The sequence below is a fragment of the Bubalus bubalis genome, chromosome 9, assembly GCF_019923935.1.
Source record: "Bubalus bubalis isolate 160015118507 breed Murrah chromosome 9, NDDB_SH_1, whole genome shotgun sequence".
NCBI lineage: Eukaryota > Metazoa > Chordata > Mammalia > Artiodactyla > Bovidae > Bubalus > Bubalus bubalis.
The window spans coordinates 93454052-93469984 of record NC_059165.1 but is presented as its reverse complement, the minus strand read 5'-3'; the positions used below and the strand labels follow the sequence as shown (position 1 = coordinate 93469984).

The following is a 15933-nucleotide window of genomic DNA, read 5'->3' as shown; positions in this document are numbered from 1 at the left end:
AGAGACGGCGGGGTTGCAAAGATCAGAGGAAGACAGGATAGAGCTCCAGGGCTCCAGGTTTGAATCCCACTTCGGCCAATCACAAGCTGAGTCAACCTTGGGCAAACTTGGGCTTAGTTGCCCCATGCCTGTTTCTGCATCTAGAAAATGGGGTGATGAAAATAGGACCCATCTCACTGAGAGGTCTATGTAAAAATAGAATTATGGAGGCAGGGCAAACAAGTATACAGTAAGCACTTAATGAATGTTAGCTGCAGCTACTGCTTTCAGTTCTGCTGCTAATACTACGCACCCTCAAAAACTTGGCCAGAGGGTCCTATTTCTGGCTCCAGATCCCCCCACACACCTTCCTCACGCTTGTCTCCAGGCAACAGGATGGAAGCCCCCTTTCTCTCCTTCCCTCCACCTAGGAAACCACCTGAATGTTTGCCCCCCACGTCCCGCCAGAGTCTAGATCAATTCCAGCGGTCTGTTACTGGGAAAGACTGTCGTGTTTTCCCGCATCTCTCTTCACAAACCCGACACCCAATGTGGGGTTCCTTCCGAGAAACCCAGGGGGGCAGTCTGGAGGAAGCGCACTCTGCCACGTCACAGCCGCCACCACTCCCGGTCGTGTGAGACAGCCCGTAAGGGCCGCCCCGCCCCTGCCCGGAACAGAGGAGCTAGGAGACATCCCTTGCCCCGTCGCAAGGGGTCAGGGGCTCTTAGGACCAGCCTGTGGCCTTAATTGGAAACAAGGGGCAGGGCTCCAAGGGCGGGACTAAAAGAGGGGTATCTAGATGAGTGGGCGTGGTCAGCCTGAGGGGGCGGGGCAAATTTAAGGGGGCGGGTCCACTAGTAGGAATGAAAGGAGCTCCCCAGGGAGCGTGACCTACAGGAAGAAGGTTCATCCAAGCGGGCGTGGTTAGCGAAAAGAAAGTTTATAAGGGGGCGGGGCGATAAGTTACAGTAGGAGAAAGGGCGGGGCCTGGAGGGGAGGGGCTTAAAGTGGGCGGGACCAGGTGATGGCGCTAGGAAACCTTAGGGCGCGGCAAGGGAAGGCTGGACCTGGTTGGGGAGGAGAGGGAGGGGTCGGGAGACGCAGAGCCTCAGGCTTCCGCCAGGTCCCAAGTTCTTGCGAGCTCCGCGGGTCCCGGCCCAGGTGAGTGAGGGTCCCCGTGCAGAGGCAGGACCGGGAGATTTGGTGGGGGTAGGGAGTTCTTTTTTCCAGGTGGGGCCACCTGCTCTCTGAAAGAATCTGTATGTCCCCGCGCGTCCGCGAAGGTAAAAGGGGTCACCTGATTGGGTCTCTGTGCATCATGCATGTCCGTGTACCTGGACGTCCTCCTGCAAGCGTATTTTCTCTGCGACATGGACAGCCTCCCTGCTTCCATGCCTGAGCAATGTTTTTAAACCACAAACCAGATCGTGACCCTCTCACTTCATACCTTTCCGTAGCTCCTCTTCCATCCCACCGAGACGAAAATTCGAGGTCCACCAGGTTCCTGCATCGTCTCTGCCTAACCTCACTGCTCTCCACTTCGCTCGTGGCTCACAGCATTGTCACACCTGCCTCCTTGACGACGTAAAATATAAAAAGCAAGCTCTGCACCTTTGCCCTCCCTGTATACCCCTCACCTGTACTGCTCTTTCTTCACATCTTTGCTTAACTGTTCCCCCCCCGCCCGCCCCCCCCCGCCCCCGCCCCTACTGAGATCTCAGGTCCCAAGTCACTTGGTGGGAGACAGCCTTCTGACTACTATTCATATTTAAGGTAGCCTCCCCCAGCCAGCCTCTCTTTACATCTCCCTGTCTTATCTCCTTCGTTGTTCACCCTTAGACATTATCTTCTTCATTCATCGTGCACTTATTTGTTTTGTGTGTCTCCTCCACCGGAGGGGCCTTGGTCTCATTCATCTCTGTTTCTCCTTGGCACACAGTAACCATTCAACCAGTCAGTATTTTGCTCACGTTTGAGTCTCCGTGTCCACCTGTGTCCCTGTCTCGTGCAAGTGGCTGCCCCCTGTAGGAGTATATGGTCGATAGAAAATGAATAATCCCCTCCCTTCTTTCCCCAAACTTGCCTCTCACCCACCTCCTCCCTTGATTTCTGCCCCCTTCCTCTCTCTCCTGCCCAGATACCCAGAAATTATTCCAAACGATGCAGGACAGGTGGATGACTTAATTGGCCTGTGGCCGTCCTGTGACCACTCTGAGCTCCCCCTGAACAAACCAGAGTCAGTGATGCACCTTCACACCCACTAAGGGGCACGCAAGTCAGAGGACGCTGGAGTCAGGGGACTCTTAAAACCAAGGCCAGGCCAGGCCCAGCTGACAAACAGGAAGTGCACAGGTATCCAGGAGACACACCTGGTATTCAGGTATGTGGCGCCTGGAGCCAAAGCTCTGCTCAGCTCTCCCGCCCCTTAAGCCACCTCGGACCAGTCTGGGAACTTCCAGGCCCTTTCAGCTGACTCAGGTCCTAAACATCTTCGTGCTATTTCTTTGCAGATCCTTCCGGGCCCAGAAGGCCCTGGGGGTAGGGGAAGCAAGACACTTTCCCCACCACCTCCCACTCCCTCTCCCCCTCTTCCCTCTCGTCCAGAGCAGTTTTTTCACCAGATGCTTGAGAGACCCAGGGCCTGAGGCATGCGCGATGATCAAGGGGTCCTAGAGTGTCCGTGTCCTAAGTTTGATCACAGTAATAACGAATGAAAACCTGTAGATGTCTATTTGCTGTTTGCTGACCTGTCTACAAAAATGTGACCTTTTAATGGTCTTTTAAAATGGGTTTCCCCACTGGCTCAGTGGTAAAGAATTCACTTGCAACCCAGGATTTGGCTGGAGACACAGTTTGATGCCTGGGTCGGGAAGATCCTCTGGAGGAGAAAATGGCGAGCCACTCTGGTATTCTTGCCTGGAGAATCCCATAGACATAGAAACCTGCCAGGCTACAGTCAATGGGATCACAGAGTCAGACACCGCTGAGCGACTGAGCATACAAAATGACCTTATTGGAAAGCCACGCATGGGTTAAATTTTTTTGTACAATCCAAGAATCCTTGAGTGTGCCTACAGATCACTGAGATGCTATGGGTTTTAGTAAATTTAATTCTCCCCAGCCTGGAATTTATTTCACCCCAAGAACCACCAGGCTTGAGACTTACCCAGTGGCTCTGTCTTCCCAAGGCAGGAGGCCTGGGTTCCATCCCTGGTCAGGGAATTAGATCCCACATGCCAGAACTAAGTGTTCTCATGCCGCAACTAAGACTCAGTGGAGCTAAATAAATAAATTAAATTAAAAAAAAATTTTTTTTTAAAAGAACCACCTGACTTGGCCCCTTAAAATCCTCCCAACCTTTACCCACCCCCAAGACCTTCCCAGGTCACCGTAAGAAAAATCTTAACTCCACTGCTTGAATCTTCATATCTGATCCCTGGTTTCATTTTTCCCCTTAGTTCTCTCAGATCTATTTTAGGCTTCCTTTTCTACTCACTGATTTTCCTAATCTCTGTCTTCTCAGCTAGAAGATGCCTAAGAGCAGGAACCTTGGTCTGTGTTGTTCACTGCGAGGTCTCTAGTGCCTAGAAGGGGCTCCTGGCACAGAGTGGGTGCTGCATAAATATTCTTTTGAGTTAATTTGTTAATTAAATTTCTACAAAATATAGCACTATGTCATCTGCATTAAAAATTGCATTACATTTGAGATCATTGTCTTCTTCCTTCGCAAGAATCCCAGTGAATTTGCATGACTGTTTTCATGAAATCACAGCCTATTCTAAATTAAAGTTAGGGACTTCCCTGGCAGTCTAATGGTTAAGACTCCTCACTTCCAAAGCAGGAGGTGCCAGTTTGATTCCTGGATGGGGAACTAAGACCCCAGATGCTGCATGGCACAACCAAAAAATAAATTAATTAAAAATAATAAATTTATTCATTTCATGCTTAGCCGCTCCGTCATGTCTGACTCTTTGCAACCCTTTGGACTGTAGTCTTCCTAGCTCCTCTGTCAATGGGATTTTTCAGGCAAGAATACTGGAATGGGTTGCCATTTCCTACTCCAGGGGATCTTCATGACCCAGGGATTGAACCCACGTCTCCTGTGTCACCTGCATTGCAGGTGGCTGCTTTACCCACTGAGCCATCCAGGAAGCCCCAAAGTTACTCATAGCTTGATTTAATCTGATATATATATCAAATATAACTCATATAATTTATAATTAAAAATATATAATCTGACTATGGGTAACTTTAACTTAATATAAATATATATTAGCATATTTATATTTAGAATATAAAATACACAAATGTTATATGTAAATATTTAAATACATTTATATATAATTATCGGAGAAGGCAATGACACCCCACTCCAGTACTCCTGCCTGGAAAATCCCATGGGTGGCAGAGCCTGGTAGGCTGCAATCCATGGGGTCGTGAGGAGTTGGACACGATTGAGCGACTTCACTTTCACTTTTCACTTTCACGAATTGGAGAAGGAAATGGCAACCCACTCCCGTGTTCTTGCCTGGAGAATCCCAGGGACGGGGGAGCCTGGTGGGCTGCCATCTATGGGGTCGCAGAGAGTTGGACACAACTGAAGCGACTTAGCAGTAGCAGTATATATAATTATATAAATATGCTGTGTATTAAAATATAATATATATATATACATATACAGAAAGCATTGCATTTTATGGTTTGATAAGATGTGGGCTGTTGTCTTCAAACTATGAGGAACATGAAAGGGCTGACCAAGCCATTCAGGAAGCAAGAATAATTATTCCTGTTTTACAGATGAGGAAGACTGAGGCCTGTTGGAAGTACAAAGCACAGCCCTTGCACCCTCTGCCCCCGAGAGCTCCATGCAGGTGCCACAAGATGGAGAGGACTTTGTGGGCCAACCCTGGTACCACGGCCCCCTGTCCCGCCAGGTACCACTGCCTCTCACAGGACCACATACCATCTGATGGGGAATCTCACTCATCTTTGACTTACTGGGGACTCCTGGGTCCCAGATAAGGGCCTTAAGGTCAAGATCTATCAGAAAGAGTGGCTTGAGGGCTGAGGATTGTTTTGCAACTTGGTCTATGTGGGATGTCACTTCTTATCTTTAAATTATTACTTCCTTTGGGATGGTGTTGAAGAAGGTGACAGGAGTTGAAGAGGGTACTAATGACTCCTCAAACCTCCCTTTGGCCCTACTTGTCTCTCTGTCTCTCTCTGGATTCCAGGCCACCTGTGGCCGCCAGGGTCCCATTTCCCTCTCAATTCAAAGCACCTCACGCTCATCTCCAGCTTAGGAGTCACCTTCAGGAGTCCCAGGACCTGAGACATCTAATCAAATCATGAGAGGCAGTGTAGCTTAATGGTGAAAATCCCACACTTTAGCCACAAGCAGCCTGAGTTTAAATCCTATCCCTACAATTTATATTGGATGTAAACTAGAGCAAGGTAGTTGATGTCTCTGGGCCTCTGTTTCCCCATCTGTAAAATGGGCATAATAGTACCTACCTCTTATCCTTGGTAAAGGATGAAGTGAGTTCATACATTTTACACTTAAAACAGTGCCTGGCATATAATAAGGGCCATACAAGTGTCCTTTGCGCATATTGGCCAGTCCCCAGCCTCCATCAGCAGCTCTGCTTTGCCCCTCTATGATGTTGTGGCCCTCAGGCCCTGTTTTCAGCCACCATAGCTGGCATGATAGTGCTCTATTTTTATAAAGGTGAATTTCAAGGCCATGGTCTGTTTGGAAGAACCTAGCAAATGGCTTTTCTGAAAGCCACATTTGCATAAAAAACTCAGCATATGTTACCAGGTTGGAACATGCATTAGTCAGCGTCAGCTAGTGGCTGTAACAAACATTCCCACGCTGTCAACGACTCCATCAACATTTAAAGACTAGTTCATGTCACAGTCTAAGAGGATGCAGAGCTTCAAAAGGAGTCAGACCCAAGCCCTTTCAGTCTTCTGCCTCCACTGCCCCGCCAGGGCTCTGTGGGCGTCAACTGACAGATTCAGGAAGAAACCTGTAGGATTATGCTAGACTTATTTCATGGGGCAGGTCTGACCATTCCCCACAGCTCTCCTCCCACATCCCATTGGTCAGATCTTGTCACACGACAGTTAACCGCAAAGGAGCCTGGGAACTGTAGTGCGGAAGTATGTCCACTAGACAAGAAATTGTTTGGCTCAAAACTACCCAGTCTGTGGGGTGGCTTTTCTTGGGTCGGGGGGAGGGGTCGGGAGTCTCCATTAATTACTGATACGTGCTCATGTGTAAACCCTTGCCCCCCGATCCTCCATCCCCAGAAGGCCGAGGACCTTCTCCAGCAAGATGGTGACTTCTTAGTTCGTGCGTCCAAGTCCCGTGGGGGCCACCCTGTGATCTCCTGCCGCTGGCGAGGCTCAGCCCTGCACTTCGAGGTGCTTCGTGTGGCCCTGAGGCCTCGGCCAGGCCGGCCCACAGCCCTCTTTCAGCTAGAGGATGAGCGTTTCCCCAGCCTGCCTGCCCTGGTTCGCAGCTATGTGATTGGCCAGCGTCCACTGTCCCAAGCCACAGGGGCTGTGGCCTCCAGGCCAGTGCCACGGCAAGGACTAATTCGACGCAGCTTTAGTGAGGACACCCTTCCAGACGGCCCGGCTAGCACAGAGCCTCTCAGGTATTCACAGGCTCTCTACATCCTGAAGACACCCAAGACCTCCCAGGGTTCTCCACCACTGTTCCTGTGTGTTCCAATAGTGGATGGCTCTGTCCACTATTGACATTTGTAGCCAGATTATTCTTGGTTGTGGGGGGGGCCATTCTGTGCATTGCAGGCTGTTGAACAGCATCCCTGGTCTCTTATCTACTAGATGCCAGTAGAATGCTCTGCACCCCTCCTCTTAGTTATGACAACCAAAACATATCTCTTGACATTGCCAAGTGTTCCCTGGGGTTAGCAAGCACCCTGGGGGATCCCCTGGTTCTGAGTGATGGGATGTAAGGTTTTCTGGGCATTGGTGGAGGCTATATGCTATCTAACTATCTGCTAGGAGTAGGACAACATATCTCCCTCCCTCTGTCCCCCAGGGATAGGAAGCGGAGTGATAGTCAGCCCGCAGGTTTGGAGCATATGTGGCGGCCACCAGAAGACCCTCCTGGACCAGGTAAAGGGTCTTCCAGGATAGGACATAGCTCTGAAATTCCTCTGCCATGCACTATCCAAGTGACACTGGGCAGGTGACAACCTGCTGGGAAAAAAGGATGGTGATGCTCTCGATGTTGTCACAGTGACTAAAACACACACAAGAACTCTGTAGGTGCTTAAAAGTATGGGTTTACAATGATTCCAAGAAACCCTCCATGCTCTAACCATAGCTAAGCTCTCTAATAATTCCATCCCTCATCCCCTGTTCTCTGGCCACACAGACATCCTTTCAGTTGCTGCTTGTTGTTGTTCAGTCTGCTGGAACCTTGTACATTTGTTCCTGCCTCAGGGCCTTTGCACTTGCTGGCCTCATCTTCGGAAAGCTCATTCCCTAACCTTTACCTGACTGTTTCTCATCTAACAGGAGTTCCTCAAAGCAGCTAACCCTGGCCATCCTACATAAAGGAGGAGTTCCCCTTGTGCCCTGACTGGCCTGTTGTCTCCCATTCAACATGAGCCCTCACTGTGTGTGTCAGACACAATACTAAGTGCTGAGACACATCAATGAACAAGAATAACAAAGATCCCTTCTCGAGTGGAGCCAACATCCTATTAGAGAATGAAGGACCATGAACAACAGAAATGAGTCATATTTGTTGTTCATTTGCCAAGTCGTGTCCACTCTGTGATCCCATGGATACAGCACACCAGGCTTTCCTGTCCTTCACTATCTCCCAGTTTGCTCAAATTCTTGTCCATTGATTCAGTGATGCTCTTTAACCATCTCATCCTCTGTCACTCCCTTCTCCTTTTGCTTTCAATCTTTACCACCACCAAGGTCTTTTCCAATGAGTTGGCTCTTCCCATTAAGTGGCCAAAGCATTGGAGCTTCAGCTTTAGCATCTGTCCTTCCAATGATTATTCAGGGTTGGTTTCATTTAGGATTAACTGGTTTGATCTTCATGCTGTCCAAGGGACTCTCAAGAGTCTTCTCCAACACCACAATTTGAGAGCATCAATTTTTTGGCACTCAGCCTTCTTTATGATCCAACTCTCATGTCCATACATGACTACTGGGAAAATCATAGCTTTGACAATACAGACCTTTGTCAGCAAAGTGATGTCTCTGCTTTTTAATATGCTGTCTAAATTTGTCATAGCTTTTCTTCCAAGGAGCAAGCTTCTTTTAATTTCATAGCTGCAGTCACCATCCACAGTGATTTTGGAGTCCAAGAAAATAAAATCTGTCACTCCTTCCACTTTTTCCCCTGCTGTTTGCCATGAAGTGATGGAACCAAATGCCATGATATTTGTTTTTGGAATGTTGAGTTTTAAGCCAGCTTTTTCATCCTCCTCTTTCACCCTCATCAAGAGGCTCTTTAGTTCCTCTTCACTTTCTGCCATTAGAATGGCATCATCTGCATATCTGAGGTTGTTGATATTTTGCCCAGCAATCTTGATTCCAGCATGTAATTCATCCAGCCCAGCATTTCACATGATGTACTATGTATATAAGTTAAATAAACAGGGTGACAATATACACTCCTTTCCCAATTTTGAACCACTTTCAGTAAGATTCTAACTGTTGCTTCTTGTCCAGCATACAGGTTTTTCAGGAGACAGGTAAAGTGGTCTGGTATTCCTGTTTTTTTAAGAGCTTTCCACAATTTGTTGTGTTCCACACAGTCAAAGGCTTTAGCATAGTCAATAAAGCAGAAGTAGATGTTTTTCTGGAATTCCCTAGCTTTCTCTATGACCCAACGAATGTTGGCAATTTAATCTCTGGTTCCTCTGCCTTTTCTAAACTCAGATTTTCTATCTAGAAGTTCTTGGTTCATGCACTGCTGAAGCCTAGCTTGAAGGATTTTGAGCATAACCTTACTACCATGTGAAATGAGTGCAACTGTATTGTAGTTTGAGCATTCTTAAAGAAGGAAATAACAACCCACTCTAGTATTCTTGCCTGGAGAATCCCATGGACGGAGGAGCCTGGCAGGCTACAGTCCGTGGGGTCACAAAGAGTCGGACATGACTGAGCAACTTCACTTTTGAACATTCTTTGGCATTGCCCTTCTTTGGGACTGGAATGAAAACTAACCTTTTCCAGCCCTGTGGCCACTGCTGAGTTTTCCAAATTTGCTAATATATTGAGTACAGCACCTTAACAGCATCATCTTTTAGGATTTGAAATAGCTCAGTTGGAATTCGATCACCTCCACCAGCTTTGTTTGTAGTAATGCTTCCTAAGGCCCACTTGACTTCACACTCCAGGATGTCATGCTCTAGGTGAGTGACCACACCATCATGGTTACCCATGTCATTAAGACCTTTTTTTTGTACAGTTCTTCTGTGTATTCTTGCCACCTCTTCTTAATAGCTTCTGCTTCGCTTAGGTCCTTACTGTTTCTGTCCTTTATTGTGCCCATTCTTGCCTGAAATGTTCCCTTGATATCTCAGTTTTCTTGAAGAGATCTCTAGTCTTTCCCATCCTATTGTTTTCCTCTGTTTCTTTGCATTGTTCATTGAAGAAGGCCTTCTAATCTCTCCTTGCTATTCTTGGGAACTCTGCATTCAGTTGGGTATACCTTTCCGTTTCTCCCTTGCTTTTCACTTCTCTTCTTTCCTCACTGTTTGTAAAGCCTCCTCAGACAACCCTTTTGCCTTCTTGCATTTCTTCTTCTTTGGGATGGTTATGGTTACTGCCTCCTGTACAATGTTACAAACCTCTGTCCATAGCTCTTCAGGTATTCATGTCTATCAGATTTAATCCCTTGAATCTATTTGTCACTTCCACTGTATAATCATAAAGGATTTGATCTAGGTCATACCTGAATCAGAGAAGGCAATGGCAACCCACTCCAGAACTCTTGCCTGGAAAATCCCATGGATGGAGGAGCCTGGTAGGCTGCAGTCCATGGGGTCGTGAGGAGTTGGACACGACTGAGCGACTTCACTTTCACTTTTCACTTTCATGCATTGGAGAAAGAAATGGCAACCCAGTCCAGTGTTCTTGCCTGGAGAATCCCAGGGACGGTGGAGCCTGGTGGGCTGCTGTCTATGGGGTCACACAGAGTTGGACACGACTGAAGCAACTTAGCAGCAACAGCAGCAGCAGCAGCATACCTGAATGGCCTGATGTTTTCCCCCTACTTTCTCCAATTTAAGATTGAATTCTGCAATAAGGAGTTGATGATTTGAGCCACAGTGAGGTCTAGGTCTTGTTTTTCTTGACTGTATAGAGTTTCTTCATCTTCTGCTGCAAAGAATATAATCAATCTGATTTCCATATTGACCATTTGGTGATGTCTATGTGTAGCGTCGTCTCTTGTGTAGTTGGAAAAAGGTTTGCTGTGACTAGCATATTCTCTTGACAAATCTCTGTTGGCCTTTTCCCTGCTTCATTTTGTACTCCAAGGCCAGACTTTCTTGTTATTCCAGGTATCTCTTGACTTCCTACTTTTGCAACTCCCTATGATGAAAAAACATCTTTTTTGGTGTTAGTTCTAAAGGTCTTGTAGGTCTTCATAGAAGGGTTCAACTTCATCTTCTCTGGCATTAGAGGTTGGGGCATAGATTTGAATTACTGTGATGTTGAATAGTTTGCCTTGGAAACGAACCAAGATCATTCTGTCATTTTTGTGATTGCACCCAAGTACTGTGTTTCAGAGTGTTTTGTTGACTGTGAGGGCTACTCCATTTCTTCTAAGGGGTTCTTGCCCACAGTAGTAGATATAATGGTCATATGAATTAAATTTGCCCATTCCTGTCCATTTTAGTTCACTGATCCCTAAAATGTCGATGTTTACTCTTGCCATCTCCTGCTTGACCACATCCAATTTACCTTGACTCATGGTATGCTGCAGTTCATAGGGTCACAAAGAGCTGGACAACCTTAGTGACTGAACAGCAACAACAAATGGCTCTAACTTTCCAGGTTCTTATACAATATTGTTCTTTACAGCATTGACATTTACTTTCACCACCAGGCACATCCACAACTAAGCACCATTTCCCCTTTGGCCCAGCTGTTTCATTCTTTCTGGAGCTATTAATGATTGCCCTCCACTCTTCCCCAGTAGCATATTGGATACCTTCTGACCTGAGGGGCTTATCTTCCGGTGTCGTATCTTTTTGCCTTTTCATACTGTTCATGGGGTTCTAACGGCAAGAATACTGGAGTGGTTTGCCATTCCCTCCTCCAGTGGACCACTTTTTGTGATAACTCTTCACTGTGACCCATCTATCTTGGGTGGCCCTGCACAGCATGGCTCATAGCTTCACTGAGTTATGCAAGCCCCTTTGCCACTACAAGGCTGTGATCCATGAAGGGGAATCAATTATGCTTTGGGTTAAAAATTAAAAGTAGGACAGAGCAAGGAGTATTACAGTTTTTAGCAGTAGTTAGGAAATTTTCTCATGGGGAAATATTTGAAGGAGATGAGGGAGGGAACGATGTGGATAATGGGGTGAGAGTGGCCCAGACAGAGAGAACAGTCAGAGCAAAGTAACTAGAACCAGAACAAGAGTCTGAACTGTTCATTGAACCAAAAAGAAATGAGTGTAGCAGAAACAGTGGGAGTGAGAGGGAAGTCGGAGAGAGATCAGGCTCAGATTGTGAGAGCTTTGAGGGCTAACAAGAGGACTTTGGTCCTTATTCAGAGTGAGATGGGAACATTAGGGAGGTTTTAAACCCCCATAACAGGGTTGACATAAATGTTTAGTAGATATAGTCTCCCAAAAGTCTGTGTGCAGTTTTAAGTTAATAACCTCAGAAGTAAATATACCACAAACTTAACAGAAGACATAATTCAAAAGTTTGATAAATTCAGTTTCTTTGAGGCATATGTAACTTTGTGAATTTTGAGTGACATATTTTTTTTCATTTTAATTTTGTGTGGTCAGTGCTTACCATCTTCAATCAGAGGAGCAAAAAGACTACAGACTTAAAATGTAGTATTCAGAATTGGCAGAACTACATCCATGTCAGAGAAAGTTCATTTTCAGACCATTGGTAGGTATCTAGCATCGATGTTGGTGAAGCTGTTCAGCTTCAAAGCTGCAACAAGGTAATTTAGGATACCTGGTTATTGGCTGAATGAATGCAGGAACCAGGAGGTTGGTAGCTCAGGAAGCCATCACCCTAGCCAGCTATCTTCTCTGTGTACCTCTTTCTCCCCCTCTTGTATGACCCCCAGGATCCTCCACTGTACCTGCATCTGGCCTGCCTCGGACAGGTAGTGACCCCGTGATACTAAAGACCCCAGTTCCCTTGGGGTCCGTTGCTGACAGTCTCAGGGCCTCTGATGGGCAGCTTCATGCCAAGGCCCCAACCAAGCCACCTCGAACACCCTCATTGCTACTGCCTGATGCCTCTGGACGCCCCCCGACGTACTGTGAGCTGGTGCCCCGAGTGCTCAGGGTCCAAGGACCGCCCCCTGGCCACAGCTGCCCAGAGTCAGAGGTGCCCTGGTGGGAAGCCGAGGAGGAGAAAGAGGAGGACACATGTTTTGCAAGACCACAGGCTGAGGTCTCTTTCTGTCTCCCTGACACCCCCTTCTGCCTGCTGGGCTCCCAGAATCGGCCTCTGGAACCCGAAGTCCTGCATACTCTCCGTGGCCTGTTCCTGGAACACCATCCTGGGAGCACAGCTCTCCACCTGCTATTAGTAGACTGCCAGGTGGGTCCCCTACCAGGTTTCCCTCCCCAGGTAAGGCCTGAAGCCAGGGCATGACCCAACCCCACCTCACACCCATAGACTCACTCTGCTCCTTTAACGTCCCTACTCTTACCCCCGCCCCCCATCACCAGGCCACAGGTGTCCTGGGAGTTACCAAGGCTCAGCGGGGCGCCATGGGGGTCGCCTCCGGTCTGGAGCTGCTCACACTTCCCCACGGGCATCGTTTGAGGTTGGAATTGCTGGAGAGGTGAGCCAGCCACCTGAAATCCCCAGGGTCTTCAAACCTCCTCCCATTTCCGGTTCCCCAGGGAGGAGGGGAATGGGCAATGCCGCTGACTGTCCCTCCTCACCCCCACATCGCAAACCTCCCCACTGCCCCCAGACCCTTGCCCTCCGCCTCTACAGGCTCGAGACGCTGGCGTTGGCTGGGGCGCTGGCAGTGCTGGGCTGCGCAGGGCCGCTGGAAGAACGCGCAGCCACCCTGAGGGGCCTGGTGGAGCTGGCCGTGGCGCTGCGGCCAGGGGCGGTGGGGGACCTGCCCGGACTGGCCGCGGTGATGGGCGCCTTGCTCATGCCCCAGGTGCGTGGGAAGCAAGGGAGGAGGCCGGAGTGCAAGAGATGGGGAAGAGTGGAAGGAAGGAAGGCTCACGTCTCTTCCTCCAGGTGTCGCGTTTGGAACGCACGTGGCGCCACCTGCGAAGGAGCCACACGGAGGCTGCGCTGGCCTTTGAGCAGGAGCTGAAGCCGCTGATGAGATCGCTGAATGAGGGCGCCGGTGAGTGGCAGCTTTCGAGGAGTGACAACCCTAACCAGAATCTGGATTCAGCCCTAAGCCCCGCCCGCCCGTGTCTTAGTCCCCGCCCCTGGGTCTCTCCTAGGCCACGCCCCCTGCCTAGGCCCGGCCCCTGACTCACATCCAGCAATGCGCTAGGCTCTGGCCTCCGGGTCTCGCGCCGAACCCTTGTTTCTGTCTCGGGCTCCACCTTGGCCGTACGAGCCGCCAGCTCGTTCGGTCCTAGGCCCCGCCCCTTAATCGAGGCCCCGCCCCCCGCGCCCTTGCCCCCGCCCTCTACGCGAGATTCAGCCCTGGACCCAACCCCTGGGCGGGCCTGTTCTAGGCTCCGCCCCAGCTTTAGGCCACACCCTTGTCCTCCTCCGGTCTGGGCTCGAGCCTCAGTGTCTGACCCAAACCCCACCCGCAGCCCTGTCCTAGGATGCCCTGGCCCCAGTATATGTTGCGTCCTCTTCACCCTAGGACCCGCACCCCGTCCCTAGCCCAGCCCAGATCCTTCCCCCAACAGGACCCAGCGATCCCGGCGAGGTGGCGCTGCCGCATGTGGCACCCGCGGCGCGCCTGCTGGAGGGTGAGGAACTCCCGGGGCCCTTGGACGAGAGCTGCGAGCGGCTGCTGCGCACCCTGCACCGGGCGCGTCAGACGGCCCGGGACGCGCCCAGATTCCGTGAGGCTGTGGCGCGGCGCCTGCGAGGTGAGCGCCTCCCCTTCGAGGGGTTGCCAGATGATCCCCACTTTCGAAACAACCTGCATGCTCCAGCGCGGTAACCCCCAAATCCACCGGGCCAGAGACTAGACTCATGTCACACCTCCCAGAGTCCCACCCAAACTGGGCGGGCCCCGGTCCCAGGGGTGTTCTCACCTCCACACACGCTACCGCCACCTGCAGCGTTGATGGGCACAGCACCCTCTGCCCCTCGGAGCCAAGCCCACAGGGCCCCATCCCCACTCTCTCACCTGGGAAGGCCCTACCCCCAGAGGGTCTCAATTCCCCACAGGAATGCGAAGCGCCCTCCAAAATGACTCAGACCATCACTCTAGCAGAATAGCGCCCCCACTGTACTCAGAACCACACTTCTGTCCTGGGGCAGCCCTGCCTCCGAATCCCGCACCTGGGTGGTTCCTTAAGACCCTTCTTCTTCCAACATGGCCCAACCTCCTCCTCCAAAGTTTGTTAGGCAGGGTGGCCCCAAATTCCACCCTCAAGGCAGCTCCATGTCCAGGTTCAAGCCCTAAAGTAGGGGGTGCTCTGATGTGGCCCCTGAAACGGACTGGCCCCCATGCACCCTGGCAGAGCCCGCATTGACCAAGCCCTTCAGCCACCGCCCCCCTCCCCCCCCCCCCCCACTCCTCCAGACCTCTCCCCAGCTAACCCTGCCCAGTTGTTCAGATAATCGGGGGCAGAGTCCCTCCTGGGTCAAAGTCCAGAGGGAACCAGGCAGGTGTGGGAGGAGCAAGGCAGGTGCCTGGGCCCTACCCCCAGCTCACCTGGCCTCGCCCCCAGGATTCCGGCCCAACCCGGAGCTGACAGAGGCCCTGACCACTGGCTTCTTGAGGAGGTTGCTCTGGGGGAGCCGAGGGGCTGGGGCGCCATGGGCCACACGACTCGAAAAGTTCCAACGCGTCCTCAGCGTCCTCTCACAGCGCCTGGAGCCCGACCCTTGAAAGCACAAGCCCCCTTCTCACGCTGGGATACCCAAGCATCTGGGGACTCCTGATGGAGACCAAGGAAGCTGCCCAAGTTTCTTCACCCAGCCAGATACAGTGGGGACCTGCACCCTGCTGCACAGAAGGAGCAGACTGGTTTGCAAGAACCCACCTTGCACCCTAAAAAGGCATGTGGATCCTGGGAGTGGACAGCTCCTGCCTTACACTAGAAGACCCAGATGTATGGAGGCTCTGCACACCCCACCCCACCCCTCAAGTGGTGAATGTATGTCTCTTAATGTTAAAGAGAACTTGAAGATCTGTCTGTAAGAGGCCAGAGTTCAAGTGTTTTAAAAGCTGTGTGACTTTTATCAGATCACTTGACCTCTCTGTGCCCAGTTTCAATATAAAAGTGAGACTGTACTTTCTAAGGGTTATCATGGGGATGAAAACTCAACGTTTGAATGAGCTCCTGGGTGGAGAAGGCCTGGCACACAGTAGGTGCTCAGCAGATCTGAGCTGCAGGGAACACCAAAGGGGTGACATCCAGCACTCTCCTCCCTACCGGAGTCACAGACACTCGACTCCCAGCAAGGGGCAGTTTGTCCAAGGTGTACCCAGGTTCATTGCCACTTCCTCATTCCCTGCGTGGCCCTTAAGGAGGGTGATGTTTGAATATCCAGCCCCAGTATCCAAACCTCCT

At 50.3% G+C, this 15933-nt stretch overlaps 1 protein-coding gene across 9 annotated transcripts; it reads left to right on the top strand.

Annotated features, from left to right (window-relative positions):
• The first annotated feature begins 989 nt into the window (after window positions 1-989).
• On the top strand, window positions 990-15653 carry SH2D3A (SH2 domain containing 3A). 9 transcript variants are annotated; one of them, XM_044948044.2, is made up of 11 exons: window positions 990-1141; window positions 4778-4914; window positions 6296-6645; window positions 7056-7132; window positions 12309-12347; window positions 12689-12790; window positions 12922-13037; window positions 13173-13370; window positions 13454-13565; window positions 14092-14277; window positions 15215-15653. In XM_044948044.2, the coding sequence occupies exons 2-11, from the start codon at window positions 4846-4848 to the stop codon at window positions 15412-15414; spliced, it is 1449 nt and encodes a 482-aa protein (XP_044803979.2). In that variant the 5' UTR covers window positions 990-1141; window positions 4778-4845; the 3' UTR covers window positions 15415-15653. The 9 variants fall into 9 exon arrangements, 7 of the variants coding, with proteins under 7 accessions (XP_044803979.2, XP_044803980.2, XP_044803978.2 ...); XM_044948045.2 differs by having other exon boundaries at window positions 15088-15382; XM_044948043.2 differs by having other exon boundaries at window positions 12922-13370.
• Window positions 15654-15933: the final 280 nt, after the last annotated feature.